The following is a 17,097-nucleotide window of genomic DNA, read 5'->3' on the forward strand; positions in this document are numbered from 1 at the left end:
ATATCTCATTGGCCTACAGAGTACACCCACATACACCTACAATGTATATCTCATATACCTACTGAGTACACCCACATACACCTACAATGTATATCGCATTGGCCTACAGAGTACACCCACATACACCTACAATGTATATCTCATTGGCCTACAGAGTACACCCACATACACCTACAATGTATATCCCATGGGCCTACAGAGTACACCCACATACACCTACAATGTATATCTCATTGGCCTACAGAGTACACCCACATACACCTACAATGTATATCTCATGGGCCTACAGAGTACACCCACATACACCTACAATGTATATCTCATGGGCCTACAGAGTACACCCACATACACCTACAATGTATATCTCATGGGCCTACAGAGTACACCCACATACACCTACAATGTATATCTCATTGGCCTACAGAGTTCACCCACATACACCTACAATGTATATCCCATGGGCCTACAGTGTACATCTGTCAACAGGGAAAGGATGTATCGGGCCCGGGGAGTGCGGCTGCACCTACACGTGTAAATATGGCGCCTGTCGTAACGGTCAGTGTGTGTGTTGGGAGGGCTACAAGGGCGACGACTGCTCCCACTACGAGGCCAGCATGTGAGTCGGATTACAGAATGGTTAAATGTGTCCAGTACAAAACCCTTCTTATACCACACGCATTTCATCTTGATAAATTAATTCTGCACATATTACGAGCATTGTTATTGTCATAAAACGTCAAATCTAGCGGAATATACCGTTCAGCTAATATGATTTTTCTGGCAACAAAGTCAACAAGTAAACTGAGGGAGATAGTATTGCTCAAAGTCACAGCAATACCAGCCATCAGTGAAGATCCGGGTTAGAATTGGTCTTCAGTAAACTATGCTTGTCGTAAGGGGCGACTAACGGGATCGGGTGGTCAGGCTCGTTGACTTGGTTAACACATGTCATCGGTCCCCAATTGCGTGGATCGATGCTCATGCTGTTGATCACTGGATGGTCTGTTCCAGACATGATTATATACAGGCCGCCACCATATAGCTGGAGTAGTGCTGAGTGCGGCGTTATACAAACCAAGCTGAACCGTGCTAGTGCTCGAAGAGTCCTTAAAATACCCAAATGGTCACTGGTACATATCATTAATTTGTATTTCGCTGTGCAGAGCTGCGTCCCTTGCGTGTCTGAGCATGCGTTTGTGTACTGGTGCCGTTGTACAAAGCAACTTTAGTGTTTCGCCAGTCGTAAGTCTATGTTATGGTTTGGGAGTTACCATCACCTTAGCGCAAAGAGACCTTTGTACAGCGACACCCTGATTATGAACCTCTGTGTAAGCTTGAGCTGTGTTTCGCCAGTGTTCAAAGTCCACAACAATGAGCTATTCTCATGCAACAAGCACAGACACCTTCTTACACATCATGCTAAAGAAAAGTGTTAAACTGCTTTTCCTTGCCTAAAAAAATCATTTTACGCCGGTTATACCTTCGAGGGCCTGAACAAATGCTGAGGCGACAATTATATATCAAATAGCCAGCTTCGCCTCCAACACTGAAATCTCTTCAAGTTGGAGGAATAACACAGTGATTACTGTGTTAGCTCGTCATGCCGGGGTTCCGGGTTCGATTCCGACACTGGCACAGTGTGTATAGTTCTTTTCGATTCCACCCTCTGTGATATCGTTAAAGTCTCATAGTGAAAACCCATTCACTCACTCACTCACTCAAACATCCCCGCAGCATGATGAACCATGGCGTGTCAGTGGGGATCAACCTCGCCGACAACGACTACTTCAGTCCCGAGGTGAACTTCGTGGACATCCACAAGCAGTCCCAGAGCTGGCTGACACAGAGGGTGGGAAGCAACGCGTGGGACACCAAGGAACAGAGCCACATCCATTGGAGGCCTGACGGGTACCCAGCAAGTCTGCAGCGTAAGGTCATTTCATTAACATCAAGGGGAGGTGAAAGGTGACATAGGTTCTTCCTCTCCTACAGCCTCGTGCATTCAGTGGACGTTTTCGGCTGCTTGTGCTAGTCACGATTACGTTTTTTGATTTTTTTTATCAATGTATAATTCCTCTAGCGCTATGATTACACAATATGCCATTTAGAAAGTGGTCAAGTGGTCTCAGTAAAGTACAGATTCTAGCACTTTTGTTGAGTTGAGTCCCATCCGGGATTCGAACTCACACCCTCTTCCACTATCGCTAGCCAAGGTAACACTGCGTTCCAACTTTTCTGTTTTTGTGGTACGTCATAGTCAGGGGATCGAACCAGTAAAAAACCAAAGAATCAATAAAAATCAAATCGCAAATGATCTCGATTATTGTTGTTTACTATCTATTTCAGCCAATCAGAAGTTGGTTCAACTTGAAATGCGCGGCTTCGCTTCTCACGAACCCTCGGGGCAATACACAATCCTGTATGACGGCGAAGGGGAGGTAGATGTGGGACTAACAGAGCACCACACTGTTCATGATGGAAAAGGTAACATGCATTGATTAAAGGATACGTATGACACGTGTCATGTCTCCCCAATAACTGAAGTTGTGGTGGTGGAATTGGGTTTAACGTCGTGCTTGAGAATATTTCGCTCATATGACGATGTGCATGCGTGTGTATGTGTATGTGCGATTGCTTGTACTAGCTGGTTTTATAGTGCTAGCCCACTGAGATACCATGCCGCAGTGAAGCATGAATATCCCACTCAGACACATTATACTGACTCCCAGCCGACCAGTCCTTGTTGTACCCATTAATGCCGAGCGTCAGGCAGGGACCAACAAGACGCGGTCGGGGATCGAACCCGCGACCTTCCGCACTCCGGGCGGACGCTCTAACCACTACACCACGGAGGCGGTCCCAATAACTGAAGTGGGCGGTGGAGTAGCCTAGTGGTTAAAGCGTCCGCTTGTCACGCCAAAGACCCGGGTTAGATTCCCCACATGGGTGCAATGTGTAAAGCCCATTTCTGATGTCCCCCGCCGTGATGTTGCTAGAATATTGCTGAAAGTAAAACCATACTCACACACTCATTACGAATAACTGAATACACAGTTACGCCCCTTTGCACTCCGCGCACGTTTGACTCTGATTATGATAATTTCCGCGTCATCCCGATACTCGTCGGTTGCATTTAACCTCTACTGCACACGTCACGTTATTACAAAACTGACTCACTGAGATCTTGATTAGAATTGATCTTTAGTTGCATGTATGATGCTCATGCTGTTGATCACTGGATTGTCTTGTCATGACTCGATCATTTATTGCTGAGTGCGGCATTTAACAACACACAAACAATCTCTGGCTCTCTCAATGCAGGGTGATAGCACATCTGACACAGAATAGTGGGTATCATACTTGTCCAAATGAACACATTTTTTTTATTGAGAGTAAAAATTGGGACTTCAAAAGTGTCTCGGTTGTGTTGTCTGCAACAAAATTTTCAAAGAGTAATTTATGGGTTAATATTTATCATACAGCTCGTCAACCATTCATTTGGCATTAGTGAGTGAGTGAGTTTAGTTTTACGCCGCACTCAGCAATATTCCAGCTATATGGCGGCGGTTTGTAATTAATCGAGTCGTGACCAGGTAATCCAGTGATCAACAGCATGAGCATCGATCTGCGCAATTGGGAACCGATGACATGTGTCAACCAAGTTAGCGAACCTGACCACCCGATCCCGTCAGTCGCCTCTAACGACAAGCATAGTCGCCCTTTGCGGCAAGCATGGGTTGCTGAAGACCTATTCTACCCCGGATCTTCACGGGTCTCATTTTGCATTAGGGGCGGTTGGGTAGCCTAGTGGTTACACTCGTCACGCTGATGGCCCGGGTTCGATTTCCCCACATATACAGGTACAGTCTGTGGGTAAAATTTCTGGAATACTGCTAGTAGCAGCGTAAAATCATTTTCACTCACTCGCTCACCCAAACCCACTCACTCACTCACAACTCATTTGGTTTAAAGGATAACGACAATTACTGAATTGTGAATCATCTCCGTACTTCGATTTTCTAGGTAGGTTAGTGGTCAACATGCCCAAAATCGGCGATGGGGGTTTCACAATAGTAGTTCTGAGAACAAATCCCAGGAACCCGATCCACAACATCCGGGTACTTCCTCCAGGATACGAGTACGTGTACGAGAGGTTTCCCCTTTCATCCCGTCTTCTTAGAGAACCTCAAAAGATTCTCGGAGATCAGATTCATGGACTTCATGAAAACCAACGCCCATGAGGTAAATAAATGCAGTGAAATGGAACATATGCTATATTTGGAATTTAACCATTTTGTAAACATTTAAAGTTTGAACTCCTCATGTAATTCAAAACTCATAGTTTCACGAGGACGATGATCCTCCTCATAATGGTTAAACACGACTTTCACCATATGCAATAATCCACCATAGACTGTATTGAAATAGCTGGAATAGTTGGGAAGAAGAGGATGTTAACTCACTCACTTCACGTTCCAGCCCGAGCCGACGACTTGGACGACACGCCGCAAGACTGACTACTACTCACAACAGGGTCCGTACGGAGCCGCAGTGGAGCATATGATACGCCTGGCAAACACTCTTGGAGCCAACCCCTGGTTCAACATGCCTCATGCGGCAGATGACGACTATATCAGGAACTTTGCACTACTTGTAAAGAAGGATCTAAGGCCTGACCTAAAGGTAGGAATTCTGCTTTACTGAAAGAAATCTGTTGGGTAGCTAGAACTTTGCACTACTTGTAAAGAAGGTGAGGTGAGGTGAAATTGGGTTTTACGTCGTACTTGAGAATATTTCGCTCATATGACGATTGTAAAGAAGGATCTAAGGGCTGACCTAAAGGTAGGATTTGAATACAACCTATTTATCGTAGTGTGCATCGAGTAAATCTTGTGTTTATCCAGGTGTACATCGTGTACATCATGTGTTTATCCCGGTGTACATCCTGTGTTTATCCAGGTGTGCATCGAGTACATCCTGTGTTTATCCAGGTGTACATCGAGTACATCCTGTGTTTATTCAGGTGTACATCGAGTACAACCTGTATGTATCCAGGTGTGCATATCGTGCATCTTGTGTTTATCCAGGTGTGCATCGAGCACATCCTGTGTTTAAACAGGTGTCCATCGAGTACATCTTGTGTTATCCAGGTGTGCATTGAGTACGTCCAGTGTTTATCCAGATGCAAATACAGTACATCTTGTGTTTATCTAAGTTACATCGTGCACATCCTGTGTTTATCCAGGCGTATATCAAGCATATATTGTGTGTATCAAGGAGTACATATAGTACATCCTGTTTTATCCAGATGCACACACAGTACATCTTGTGTTTATTCAGGTATACATCCTGTGTTTATCCAGGTGTACATCGAGTGGATCCTGTGTTTATCCAGGTGTACATCGAGTACATCTTGCGTGAATCCAACTGTATATCGAACACACATTGTGTTTATCTAGATGCCCATACAGTACATCCTCTGTTCATCCATGTGTGCATCGAGTTCATGCTTTGTTATCCAGGCGTATATTGAATACAGCCTGTTTATCCAGGTGTGCATCGAGTGCATCCTGTGTTTATCCAGGTGTACATCGAGTACATCCTGTGTTTATCCAGGTGTACATCGAGTACATCTTGTGTGAATCCAACTGTATATCGAACACACATTGTGTTTATCTAGATGCCCATACAGTACATTCTCTGTTCATCCATGTGTGCATCGAGTTCATGCTTTGTTATCCAGGCGTATATTGAATACAGCCTGTTTATCCAGGTGTGCATCGAGTGCATCCTGTGTTTATCCAGGTGTGCATCGAGTGCATCCTGTGTTTATCCAGGTGTACATCGAGTACATCTTGTGTGAATCCAACTGTATATCGAACACACATTGTGTTTATCTAGATGCCCATACAGTACATTCTCTGTTCATCCATGTGTGCATCGAGTTCATGCTTTGTAATCCAGGCGTATATTGAATACAGCCTGTTTATCAAGGTGTGCATCGAGTGCATCTTATGTTTATCTAGGTGTACATCGTGTACATCCTGTGTTTATCTAGGTGTACATCCAGTGTATATTCAGGTGTACATCGTGCACAACCTGTGTTTATCCAGGCGTATATCGGGCATATATTGTGAATCCAGGTGTACATACAGTACATTTTGTTAATCAAGGTGTACGTAGAGTACATTCTGTTTATCCAGGTGTACATAGAATACAAAGAAATTTAGGCTATCACTAGCAAGATTCCGGTGTTCATGTCATGATTTGTTGATTGAAAGCAGTGGATATAAAAACGTTATAAAAGACGATAGAATATGTACATTTGTACCTGAAATGAAATTGAAGATGAATATCACTTTCTTCTCATCTGTCCATCGTATAATTCAATACGCTGTAAATATATCAAAAGGTATTACTATGTCCATCCAAATATAAAATTCTCTACTCTACTACAAAATTTACAAATTCTTGCCATGTTCATTCACTCTGCAATGTTGTATAGAACAAAAGTTTTATCACTGTGATGGAAATATATCTATTTATGTAATTCCCCATCATAACTGTATATGTACTATAGGCCTGTGGCCTCTTCAGTACGAAATAAAGATTTACTGGTTGATTGATAGAGTACATTGTGTTTATCCAGGTGTACATAGAGTACATTGTGTTTGTCCAGGTGTACATCGAGTACATTGTGTTTATACAGGTGTACATAGGGTACATTGTGTTTATCCAGGTGTACATCGAGTACATTGTGTTTATCCAGGTGTACATAGATTACATTGTGTTTATCCAGGTGTACATCGACTACATTGTGTTTATCCAGGTGTACATCGAGTACATTGTGTTTATCCAGGTGTACATCGAGTACATTGTGTTTATCCAGGTGTACATTGAGTACATTGTGTTTATCCAGGTGTACATAGGGTACATTGTGTTTGTCCAGGTGTACATCGACTACATTGTGTTTATCCAGGTGTACATAGGGTACATTGTGTTTATCCAGGTGTACATCGAGTACAGTGTGTTTATCCAGGTGTACATAGAGTAAATTGTGTTTATCCAGATGTACATCGAGTTCATTCAGTTTGTGTTTATCCAGGTGTACACAGGGTACATTGTGTTTATCCAAGTGTACATCGAGTACGTTCAGTTTGTGTTTATCCAGGTGTACATAGGGTACATTGTGTTTATCCAGGTGTACATCTAGTACATTGTATTTATCCAGGTGTACATCGAGTACTCTAACGAGGTGTGGAACCCTATCTTCCGTCAACACGCCTATGCCATGGAGCAGGGCACGAAGCTGAACCTGGACCCGGCAGGCTGGAAGGCGGGGATGAAGTTCTACAGTAGGAGGGCCACACAGGTGGCAGACATATGGCGTCAGGTAATAACTAAGTGAACTCCACATTACATGTCGTGCAGACAACATCATGAACAGAACTGTCACAGGATGACATGTGAGGTGCATCAAGTTGGCTGCTCTGTGTTCACATACTGTAATCAAATCTCCGCAATTAGTTTTGATGCTGACCCAGCAAAGAAACATACAACGAAAGGCAAAACAAAAATATGCAAAGTCTTTGAACGTCATTTAGAAGTGAAACGCATAAAGGCGAACATTTATGGATGTCAACTTCTTTATTTTGACGAACATGACGTATATTCTTACTCCTTCATCAGGTGAATGAAAAACTAGGAACAGTTAACTATATAAAAACATGCGAAACAACAACAGTGATTACATAACAAGGAAAGCCAGTAGGTTTTGGCGCTGATTGGTAATGGACAAATAGATATATTATTAATCCAGTCATCAATGAGTTACCATGAATAAATTATGTCCAAAGAAAGGTAAAATAATTAATAGAATCCGTACTTAATAATTGTGAGGTGTTTCTGTAAACCAAATAGACCAAATGTTGCAACCCCACCCCTGACCCCTATTGTTTTGAACTTCCACTAAATTCTGAATGAAAACGATCATTGTGTCAAACTGTCTGACTGATTACATTGTTGGAACTATTCCATCCTGTATTAATGAACTGCTCTGGTTATCGAGGTGTACGGATCCATCAGCTCCAGGCTGTATCCAGTGTTCTCCTGGCAGACAGGGTTCCAGGACTACTTCAGGCAGGCTGTCGATGCTGTGGGCAGCAAGATCAGCAGCTTCAAGGCTCTCGCCATCACTGGATACTTCTCATGTAACAAAGTAGCCGATGACCACGTGAGTACATAGTATGGAGTGAGTGATGCTGTGAAAATTTGGTCTGGCCAGACAAGACGTGACAGAACTAGGAAGAGCGAGCTACGGCCTCGATGTAGGATGTCCTCTTATTTGGACCTGTTCTGAAGACGATAGAGGCTCTGGGAACAAGTGTCTTGTTTGCAGTATACCGTACAAAGCCTGTAAACCTACACTAAACACCGAATCCTTTCGCGTTGTTCTCGCAGTTTCAAACTACCCGCACTTGATTAAAATTTCCAAATGCCGACCTGATAGGCTACGCTGCTAGGTCTGATGAACCAATCGGAATGCGCGTTACAAACCTGTCTCATTATATGGTTAGAGATAGGGCCCGAAAGTAGGTTACGGCACTTCGCCAGACCTTATGTTGTTTAGTACTTTCGGTGACAAACAACGTCTCATACCTTTTCGAATGGTCTCATGGTTGTCAGTTGACAGTAACGAACGAATAATCCTTGCAGGAATAACAAATTTCCGAGCTAACCATCCCCACATTAGCCAACTATTACGACTGTCAACAGCTGTGACAGTCAAGCATGGTTATACACTTGGTCAGGTCTAGTAAAATCATTTTGGCGGTCGCGCAATTTGGAACCAGAGCTTGTCACCGGAAATCTGGAACCGGAAGTAAGCTGGACCCCGTCACGCATATCGCAAGTTGACGCGCACAAAGAGAGCCGGGAACCCACGAAGTACCCATGAGGTAGCGCCCTCGCAAGACTTGCAGGCCCTATATCCACAACGTAAGGACCAGTTCCATGGTTTATGATAATGTTTTCGAGTAATTCGATATTGAAATACTGACTGACACGCAAAAGTCCTCAAAACTTTTTGATGGAAAGCAGATCTCCATGTTCATTAAAACTGGCCATGGCTTTAGTAGGAAATACGAGGTATCGCCCTTATTCGTTATACTTTCTCCTATGTCGACGTTTAATTGGTTGACAAATCAATGGCCGACAAAATGAGTCGCATGAACGAGAAGAATAGATTCAAGTGTATGTGTGATAATATAACTTTTATCCATATATAACCATATATAAGCGCCTTTGAGCTGCTGAGCTGGATATCGGCGCTATACAAATGTTAGCATGATGATGATGGTGATGATGATGATGGTGATAACTACACACGAAAGAAAGTGTTGAAAACAGGAAGCACAATTTACATGATAATGATAATGTCTTATAATGTTTTATTGCACATGTTTGTTGGTCAAGTTTGATGTAACGTGTTCGTCCTCATGAATGGATTCGAGGGTAGGCTGTCAATATTGAGATATAAAAACGCAGTTTAATTATTGTGAGCAAAGACCACTCGCAGTTTTAGCGAGTAATTCTATAATTAAGATAGTCGTAAGTTAATGTTAATGTATGTCACTTACGACTATCTTAGCGCTAAGAGAGCTTCGAAAATCTAGGCCCTGGTCAATAGTCAAGTTAGCACCGATGTTGCGACAGGACACCCCTGCGCCATGCATGCCAATAACGTGTCATCGTGTCAACATCTTGCCATGAAACAAAAGAATTACAGCATTGTCGTCGTTTGAATCAGTTTAAAAACCTGTAGTCCACATACTGCTTTTATAAAATTAATACCCAGATGTGCTTGGTACCTTCGCAGCACGTGAACATAGCTTTAATGTGCTTTGTATGTTAGGGTATGGTCGTCTGTTTTGACCCAAAATTTTGTTAATTGCACTTGAATTCAGGTGGTGCTAGATCATTGCTCATTTGTAGTATAGAGCTTATGTGAAGGGCGTGGACCATGTACATAACAAATGTATATTCCTCAGGGAGCTGAGATGATCCACATGTCGATGGCCCAGATACAACAGTACTGCAAGAACGAGCTTCCAGCCATGCAGAAGTCCTTCGAGTACTTCATGAATTTAGCCAAGGTAGTGTCATGGATCTGGTCGTTCTGTCAGTCACACAGTAGTACGTGTAGGAGGTCAGATTTAAAACTGATCTGAAGCAAATATCAACAATAATGGTGATAATGAGTTACCTGAATGATACTTACATGTTGGTAATCGTGCTGTAACATTTAATTGCATTTATATACAGGAATGTAGTTATGCCTCTTTTTAATTTTCGTAAAAACTAATCTTTTAAAAGTATTGCCTGTCGGGTGACATTAAGACACTATATTTTCCTGAAGGATGAGGCCAAAGGTAGAAAGTATTCGCAAGATCAGATCTCTTACATGGTTTCGCAATCTGTCTTTTCAAGATCTGACCAACTGTCATGGGATTTGAATTCTGTGACCTACAGTGTAGTTCTTTAACTTTGAGCTATGAACATGCCTTTACATTTATATGTTAATTGTCGGATCCGTTAATGAAATAATTAAAATAAACCTATTTTACATTTCTATCACTTTATGCAAATGAATCTTCTTCCATCTCATTCCAGTCATTCCGCCTCCTTTAGCAATATTCCAGCAATTTGACGGCGGGGGACACCAGAAATGGGCACATGTGGGGAATCGAACCCAGGACTAGGGACTCCCCACCGCCCAAATCTTACCTCAGACTTTGACCAGAGTACCGTAGTTATACCATGGGCGTAATCAATCGCTGACAACATTCATATGTTCATAACTGAAACTTATCTGATTAATCTCTTTCCATAGACGCACCACTTGCAGTTAGTGATGTACGAAGGGGGGCCGTCAGTGATGCAGAATAAGGTATTTAACGGTGACGCTTCCAACCAGGCCATCACAGACAAGGCTATCGCCTTCAACAGGGACAGCCATATCGAACAGCCCCTTACAGACGTCATGAACCTCTGGTATAGCACCGTCACCCAGAATACCAGCAATAAATACCCAGGTAGGTTCCTTATGACTGAGTGAACGTTGTTTCAAGATGAGTATTTATTGAGTATGGTTTTACGCAGCTTTTAGTAATATTCCGGCAATATCACGGCTTGGGACACCAGAAATGGGCTTCACACTTTGTACCCTTGTGGGGAATAGAACCCGGGTCTTGGGCGTGACGAGCGAACGCTTTAACCACAAGGCTACACCACCGCCCATCGATATGAGTGAAGTAGTGGTGTGTGGCATCAAAATCAGCACTGATCGGCAAGTTTGCTGGGATTTACTGATACATTGATACATCCAGTCCGATCATAATCTATAATAGTCCTTTCTCACCTCCTTCTTGTATTCCCGAGTGTTTGGTAAATTGTTCATGTAACACACTTCCATGTGTTTGTGGACAACACAGCATCTGCAGCCAAATCTCTTGTAGACAGGTCCCCATCAGTCTGTGCTTGCTTTGTTTGTTGTTTCACGCCGGACCCAGCAATATTCCAGCTATATGGCGACGGTCTGTAAATAATCGAGACTGGACCACACAATTAAGTGATCAGCAGTATGAGTATCGATCTACGCAACTGAGATTCGATGACATGTGTCAAACAAGTAAGCGAGCGTGACAACCCGGCCCCGTTAGTCGCCTCTTACACGATACTGGATCAAGTGGATAGAGACAGTTGACATTGTAGATTGCATGTCGTCACATTCTGAATGGATGGGACGTTGAGCTATCAGTGCTGTGGTAGTCTAGTTGTTAGGGGTGGGTATTGCAGAGAATTTTCACACTGCGATATATTGCGATGCGAAAGCATATATTGCGATATGTATTGCAATATATTGCAAATAGTATTTTTAAACAAAAAACTACCTATAATCGAGTTAATGCTTGATATATAAAGCATGAACACAACAAAATCACAATGCTTGATTAAGCTTTATTAGAAACTTTTAATCATGACAAAATATAAATGTAAATAATATTTGGCACAAATGAAACAAGAAAATATCCGAAGATTTCCTGTAAACCGGTTATATTGCGCAGCCCTACTAGTTGTTAAAACTTTTCTCATCACACCCAAGTCCCGGGTTCGATCCCCCAACTCCCTAGAATGCGTGAAGCCGATTTCTGGTGCGGCGGAAGACCTCACTCACTCACTCATTCACTCTTAATCAAGGTCATCTTCCTACAGATTGAAGAAAACTAAATGAGACGTTACACCATACTCCAAAATAGTGAAAGACACCCTTATATATCTTATTGGCATGGCAGATAAACTGTAGTAATGAAAGAATCGGATGGCACTCAATGTTTCAGCGTTATATATAGACAGTGAACCAGATAGAACCTTCATGGCATAAACAGGAAAGACGTTGACAACGACGACTCTGTTTCAGGCGGCCTGTTCAACTACTTCTCCTACACGTCCACCCCCAGCAAGTACGGCAGCTGGGGCATCCTGGAATACACCGGCCAGGACCCCAACACCGTCCCCAAGTTCAGAGCCGTACAGAAGTTCATAACTGACCATTACAAAAATAACGTTCTCGGGCCGAAGTGCAGCTTTGTTAATAATGGGGCGCTGGCCTATGGGTGTTTTCAACACGCGCCCGGGAACTTCCAGTGTGGTCAGACTAGCGACAGTGGCAGGACGTGGAGTGTAAGACTTAATTCCAAATTATTCAAAACATACATTCTTCATTCTATCTCATCCCGTCTGCCACCAAGTAATCAGAAATGTCGTCATCGTTAACTCGTCGTATATTGAGAACATCTCGTCATCTAGTGTAAGGTGAATTGTTTTTGTAGGTGCCGATAAATGAACTGTGGTCTGCAAACGATGATTCGATTCGGTCACAAATTTGAGTTAACAAATTTTCACTTTGAACTAAGAAATACATAAAAACACTCAAATGCTTGCTGTGTCTGTGAATATATTGTAACAAGGTTCCACTTTTACATAAAGCATACCCGTGCTTAGGTGTACTTGTGAAAACATTGAAGCGGTGCCTATTGTGAGAGAATTGTTTTGAGTTATGAGTCGTTGTCCGAATCTTGGGCGCATTCCATAGTATAGTATGACCAGAAATTATTGAGAATTTTAGGAATATGTTTAATTGGATTTCTAGTATAAACAACCTTGACCAGCTATCAAGTGCTTGGTTTCATTCAAGAGAGACAACTCCGTTAATCCTTTTTTCATTAGTTTGTGAAGAGTTATCCCCCTTCGTTTACTTGCTAGCAGACGACATTTTCAGTGATCCTCAGTATGGATGATGTAGAGAGAAGGAAGTTGATTTTAGAGTATTATAACAAGGACATCAGATCAGCTAAAGTGATTTCGAGTAGAACAGGTATCCCTTTATCCACTATTTATCGTGTTTTGAATATTATAGGCCCAGAAAATTGACTGTCAGTGACAGGAGGCGGCTTGGTATTCTTGTTTCTAAAAAATAAACGATGGAGTTTAGAAAACTTAAGGCTGGATATGATTGATGGAGGAACTGTTGCTGGAGACAATTAGAACTGAGCTGCATGCAATGGGTTGGCAGAAAAGTCGAGGAATTCCAGCGCCCAAAGTACAGTCCGAAATTTAACGTGTGAGTTGGCATATCTGTGTTAGGGGCAACGCCTCTCTGTGTATTTGAAGGGAATATGAACACTGAGCAGTCCACAGATATTCTCGAGGGACATTTACTTCCATCTGCTCACGTGTTCTATGGAAATTTTGGGATTTTCCAGCAGGACAACGACCCAAAACATCGTCCAAAGCGTGGTTTTCTGTTTTCAATTTAAATGGATTTGTTTTATCACAAGTATATATACCCAAAGAACTTAGTTAAGCACCCAATGGCATATCTCACGATTGAATGAGCCCCGATCTTAACCCTTTGGAGCTTATCTGGGACATGATTTGTCGTCGTGTGCATTAAAGGGATCCTCCTGTACAGAACCTGACCCAGTTGGAGCCTTGCTGTGCAGTCATATGGAGGTTACACTCGATATGGACCTTGAATCGTGTACGACACGCAAAATGATATTTTGGATGTGGTTTCGGACCCAAAATATGACATTATTAGATTTGCCAAGCTATAGCCCTGACCTAAATCCAATAGAAAATGTTTGGGGACTTATGAAGGAAAGTGTCAATAAGAAAAATCTGACAAATATTGCTGAAATGAAAGAAGAGGTGGTCCGATATTGGGACAGCATGGGCCACAACTTTCTAAGTTCTTTGATAAGTAGTATGCCCCGCCGCATTGAAGCCTGCATTGCTGCCCATGGTGACTTGACAAAATACTAACTGTTCACCTGTCTTTGAATCTGGAGTTATGTTCTGCTAATATTCACATTTAATACGTGAGTAATGAGTGAAAAAAATAACAAAAATTACAATCTTTAAATTCTCAATAATTTCTGGTTGTACTGTATATGAATGCAGGATTATTTCTAATTACATGCTCATTTTCGCAAAACATCAACATATTGAACTTTTGAAGAGTAGGGTTTACATACAATTAGTATTTAGCCGGTTACAACTGTTTCCCAAGATCATCATACATCTGCCACACTAACAAAAATGGAATTCACTTTCGAGGTAATCCTGTTTACAAGTACAGCATGTAATCTGGTCACGAGGGGTTTTATCATATCTTCCAGACACAGTATGCAGTGTATGGGAACTATATCTAAATCATTTACACCGAGTGGTAGTGATAAGAAATCTTAGAAAATAAAAAGAGCCCTTAATCCACGAATCTTACAATTCTAACATCCATTGCCGTAGTTTGCTCTAACGTCGTGCTTGTTGTTTGCAGCATCAATCGAACAATTATAGGTTTTGTTCATTTTTAGTTTTACATTAAAATACTTTTGTAGACTTACCCATCTGTGGGTCAGAAGCACATGGAGTACATGGTCCTTGACGGATTCGACCCCCAAAGTCGTCACCTGTATATCCGCCACGTGAACACCCTTGGGGCCAACACACACCACGTGTACAACACCCAGACACGGTCATGGTCGACGTGAGTTTAATGTTTATGTTTCATCGTTCTACTGAGATCACAAAAACATCTCCAACCGCAAGCTGTCAGATTGAGTTCATCAAATTGTACGCAGGACACGTTTCAAGAAGGCAAACAAATGCTGTCTTTATAGGACATTTACTACATGGTAACACTCGATAAGGTATATTGAATTGGAAATCTGATCATCTGACAAATTGCTGAAGACGATGTTGCTACTCAAATTACCGAACTGGATCAAGGTACGTTCACACGTTGCGACTTGGCGTAATAACTTGTCGCACAGTGTAATCGTCAGAACACCCTTATCGTAACGATGTAAAATCTCACACAGCTATTGCAGCCGAGTTGTAAGACATAGGATTTGTCTTAATTCCTACTTCAAGTCTAAAGCTCTCGGCCTGTCAAATCCCTTAGATGTGTGTTCAACTTAGAGTGACTTAGAGTCACATTGTTTGTTTTGGCATGATATCGGAGACACGATAGTGTGCCTCACAGTCCCATCACTTTCGACCAACCCTTTGGTGAAGCTGAAGCCCTGAATGAAGTAAGTCTTGGTTTCCCCTGGTGCTGAATCTCCCATATCACAGGGGTTCCTTTTCAATTTGAATGGATTTGTTTTATCACAATTATATATACCCAAAGAGCTTAGTTAAGCACCCAATGGCATATCTCACGATTGAATGAGCCCCGATCTTAACCCTTTGGAGCTTATCTGGGACATGATTTGTCGTCGTGTGCATTAAAGGGATCCTCCTGTACAGAACCTGACCCAGTTGGAGCCTTGCTGTAAGTCATATGGAGGTTACACTCGATATGGACCTTGAATCGTGTACGACACGCAAAATGATATTTTGGATGTTCCCATTCACCAATAAATTCAACATTAAACTTTACAGGGTCATACTCGTACAGATATGGTTTTGTATGAAAATCAGTGGGTTTTTTAAAATGAGCATCAACATGGATTCCAATCATTTTGTCGTTTTGTATGAGTCAAAGGATCAGATACGGGTCAGAAAAACAGTGTTTTCCATAGTGGTCAGCACGAAAAGTTTATATACAGGGAGTGCTTAATTAAGTTCTTTTGTATATATTCAAAAGCTACGGCGTGTATATATTCAAAAACTACGTGTTAGTCTGGAGACACGACTGAAGGAGCTTGACGTTACCAGACTAGAAACTGGACGTTATTTCGCCTGAGAATCCAGTTGTGAACCCACACGGATTTAAGCTCTCGTTTCTACATTGATAGCGAATTTGATATATAGGGAGATCTTAACGCCAGTGTCTCATCTTCACTTGACAAATCCATGTTTTGACGTCATGCGTGAGAATCTCGCGAGGTACGAGTTGAATGTGACGTAAATCTACCCAAACACCAAGTCGCATGCTACAATGTTTCGATACATTGAGTTATTTCTGAATATGAAAGGCGTAAATAGGGAGAAATAAATACGGGTTTAATCATGAATAACTATTTTCAAGTGTCTACAACGGCATTCTCTATTTATTTCAGACAAAACAATTTTGCCTACTATCAGCAGGAGTCGTCTCCCACTGTTTTACCAAGAATGCCCAACGGTGTCTTCGGGGGCCTGAACGCTCATGCCAGTTGTTAGAAAAATTGCTTTTAGTTATAAATCACAGAAAAAACGACGGGATAAATTTTCCTGAAATAATATAAATAAACCTTTTTTTATATTGATTTATTTGGTGTTCTTAGAAATAGTGTTTCCTTTCCTTGAATAAGACTTAAAAAAAAACCCGTTTCCATGAGCATTAGAAATCTTGTCTGTTGTACGATTTCGACTAATACCATGACACCACTAAATGATGATGATGATGATGATGATGATGATGATGATGATGATGATGATGATGATACGCTTAATCAACAGGTAAGAATTATACCTCGAATTCGGATTAGAATGTTTTGTTCGCTTGTTTTCTATATTGTTAAACGCTACATTCCAGGTTTTCTTTTA

General features: G+C 41.8%; 1 protein-coding gene across 1 annotated transcript; it reads left to right on the plus strand.

Moving 5' to 3' along the window:
- The first annotated feature begins 4,078 nt into the window (after nucleotides 1-4,078).
- On the plus strand, nucleotides 4,079-16,813 carry LOC124278859. Its single transcript, XM_046714646.1, has 9 exons — nucleotides 4,079-4,242; nucleotides 4,480-4,683; nucleotides 7,232-7,393; nucleotides 8,069-8,233; nucleotides 10,050-10,154; nucleotides 10,892-11,093; nucleotides 12,479-12,741; nucleotides 14,961-15,109; nucleotides 16,629-16,813. The coding sequence occupies exons 1-9, from the start codon at nucleotides 4,213-4,215 to the stop codon at nucleotides 16,729-16,731; spliced, it is 1,383 nt and encodes a 460-aa protein (XP_046570602.1). The 5' UTR covers nucleotides 4,079-4,212; the 3' UTR covers nucleotides 16,732-16,813.
- Nucleotides 16,814-17,097: the final 284 nt, after the last annotated feature.

The sequence above is a fragment of the Haliotis rubra genome, unplaced genomic scaffold (genome assembly GCF_003918875.1).
Source record: "Haliotis rubra isolate DU_JTF1 unplaced genomic scaffold, ASM391887v1 Scf1064, whole genome shotgun sequence".
Lineage (NCBI taxonomy): Eukaryota > Metazoa > Mollusca > Gastropoda > Lepetellida > Haliotidae > Haliotis > Haliotis rubra.